The sequence below is a fragment of the Frankliniella occidentalis genome, unplaced genomic scaffold (genome assembly GCF_000697945.3).
Source record: "Frankliniella occidentalis isolate FOCC.00 unplaced genomic scaffold, Focc_3.1 Scaffold3992, whole genome shotgun sequence".
NCBI lineage: Eukaryota > Metazoa > Arthropoda > Insecta > Thysanoptera > Thripidae > Frankliniella > Frankliniella occidentalis.
Window position 1 is genome coordinate 1,982 of NW_026271043.1, and position 1,909 is coordinate 3,890.

At 58.0% G+C, this 1,909-nt stretch overlaps 1 protein-coding gene across 1 annotated transcript in view; it reads right to left on the reverse strand.

Moving 5' to 3' along the window:
* Positions 1–1,516, reverse strand: part of LOC113203437 (ninjurin-1-like) — a gene marked incomplete at its 5' end in the record, with an annotated part of 3,491 nt that extends 1,975 nt beyond the window's left edge. The window contains one exon of the mRNA XM_052276694.1: positions 1,280–1,516. Within this exon, the coding sequence (XP_052132654.1) occupies positions 1,280–1,516 (237 nt within the window). The remainder of the gene's footprint in view (positions 1–1,279) is intronic.
* Positions 1,517–1,909: the final 393 nt, after the last annotated feature.

Consider the following 1,909-nt stretch of genomic DNA (forward strand, 5'->3'; position numbering starts at 1 on the left):
TGGGTGGGAGTGGCAGAGGGTGTGAGATGGCCGGAGTGAAGTTGTCTCGGTGGAAAATTATGGGAATCGTTGCACCAACCTCAGCCCTAGCACGAAGCCGCACCCAACCGCCAGCCCAGCCCCAGGCCAAGCAGTTACACAGCACAGACACATCACATACAAATTATCGCCAGTAAAGCACCGATGTAGCAGCACGGGTGAACTCACTTGTGGTGTTTGCACCACGCCACGCCGCCCGTCACGAAACATGAAGGCAAACCGGTGATTCGGTTGTTCGAACCACACATTTGCCGGCTGGTTTTGAAATCAAAACAACCACCCACATCAGCTAGCGAGTGCCGGCGCGGCGACGATCACATGGCTCGGGTAGGAAATTATGTTCAGAGAACGACGGGTCGCCTGGGATATCGACCTAGGGGAGGAGAGGCCCCGGTAGGGTGGGGTCGCCGCCGCCTGCGCAAAGCCGGGGCGTCGTGACTCATCGCACCAACGGCGCAATGCATACATTAGCCAGGGACATTAGGCCACCAATTAGGCGAGAAAGGTCAATATCTATGTACATTATTGATTTCAGAGCATAGCACGACACTCGTAGTTGAACGCGGCGCATTTTGGAACGGAACTGCCAGGTGGCCGATTAGCCCCGCCCGCTTCCGTGGTCAGACTTTACCGGGAATGCACGCGTGTGCGGGTGAGTTGCCTACTCACTCGATCCGTAAGAAATTGTCCAGAAAGTATACCGCTTTTCTCAAAGATTTATTCGGCGAATTACGGGAGCTCGGCGCCTGCGAGACTCGGGGTAGGCCACCCCGCGGTACACGCATGCGTCGCATGCAAGATGTTGCCTACCCATCAGGCGCTATAGGAGGTGCTGAGACCGAGTGGGGTTCGCTTCGTCACTGCGAATGAACGGCGTCCTTTCTGGAAGATCACTGAGGTGGCGCATGGTCAGAGAGACGCCAGACAGCGCGTGTATGCGTTTGCAGTGTAACTACGAATGTGGACAGGGGAAAACGCCCCTCGCTGCTGAGCTACTTGTCCAAATGTTTGATCGAATACAAAGGGACGGGGACGGCTGAGCTTCTCCCGGGTCGAGCTCGGCACGGCGCTGCTATGTGTTGGTTGGGTGTGTTGTGCTTCCCCTCGCCCTGCTCGCTTTGACTTGTGTCCACGGGACGGGCAACACGCGCCCCCGCCACCCTCTCGCCCACGCCCCCAGGCCCCCACACCACAGCCCCCGCGCCCCAGACCAGACGGAACACTCGGCGCCGCCGCTCACCTGCAGGATCATGGAGGTCGAGATGAGGCCCAGCATGAGGGAGTAGAACTCGTGGCGCGGCCCGACCTGCAGGATGTACTTGAGCTGCGAGGCGTTGGCCGTGAGCAGCGCGATGTCCAGCATGCCCTGGGCGATGGTCTTCTTGGTGGCATACCGGTTCGCGTCCAAGGGCTTGGTAGGCTGCAGGCAAACCGAGAAAATGTTGTCGCTTAGATAGTTGCATTTCAGCTGGACAAATATTTATTCATTTTTGAGTCCTACTTTTTGTGTTACGCCGACCTAGCCGTATACACCGCAATGACAGGTCTGGTCTATTCTAAGACCCGTGAAAAAATGTGGTCTCTCCACATAGACTAAGCTAACAACGTAGTCTCTGAGTCCCAGGCAGTCTCACCCACCCGAGGCTGGCCGACCCACGACCTACTGGCTGCGGCGCGCATCACGGGCCCGGATGCTCGGGCGGGTTGTATTGTTTCCGTTGGCGGGGAGATGGAGGATGGAGCGGGGGGCAGAGGGACCAACCCAGGAGCGCGCCCATGTTTTAGAATACAGGACAGGAATACGCAGGTCTCCTCCTGGACACGTTGGCGCCGCGCCACACCACTCCAGGTCGATACTATTCACCCCCTC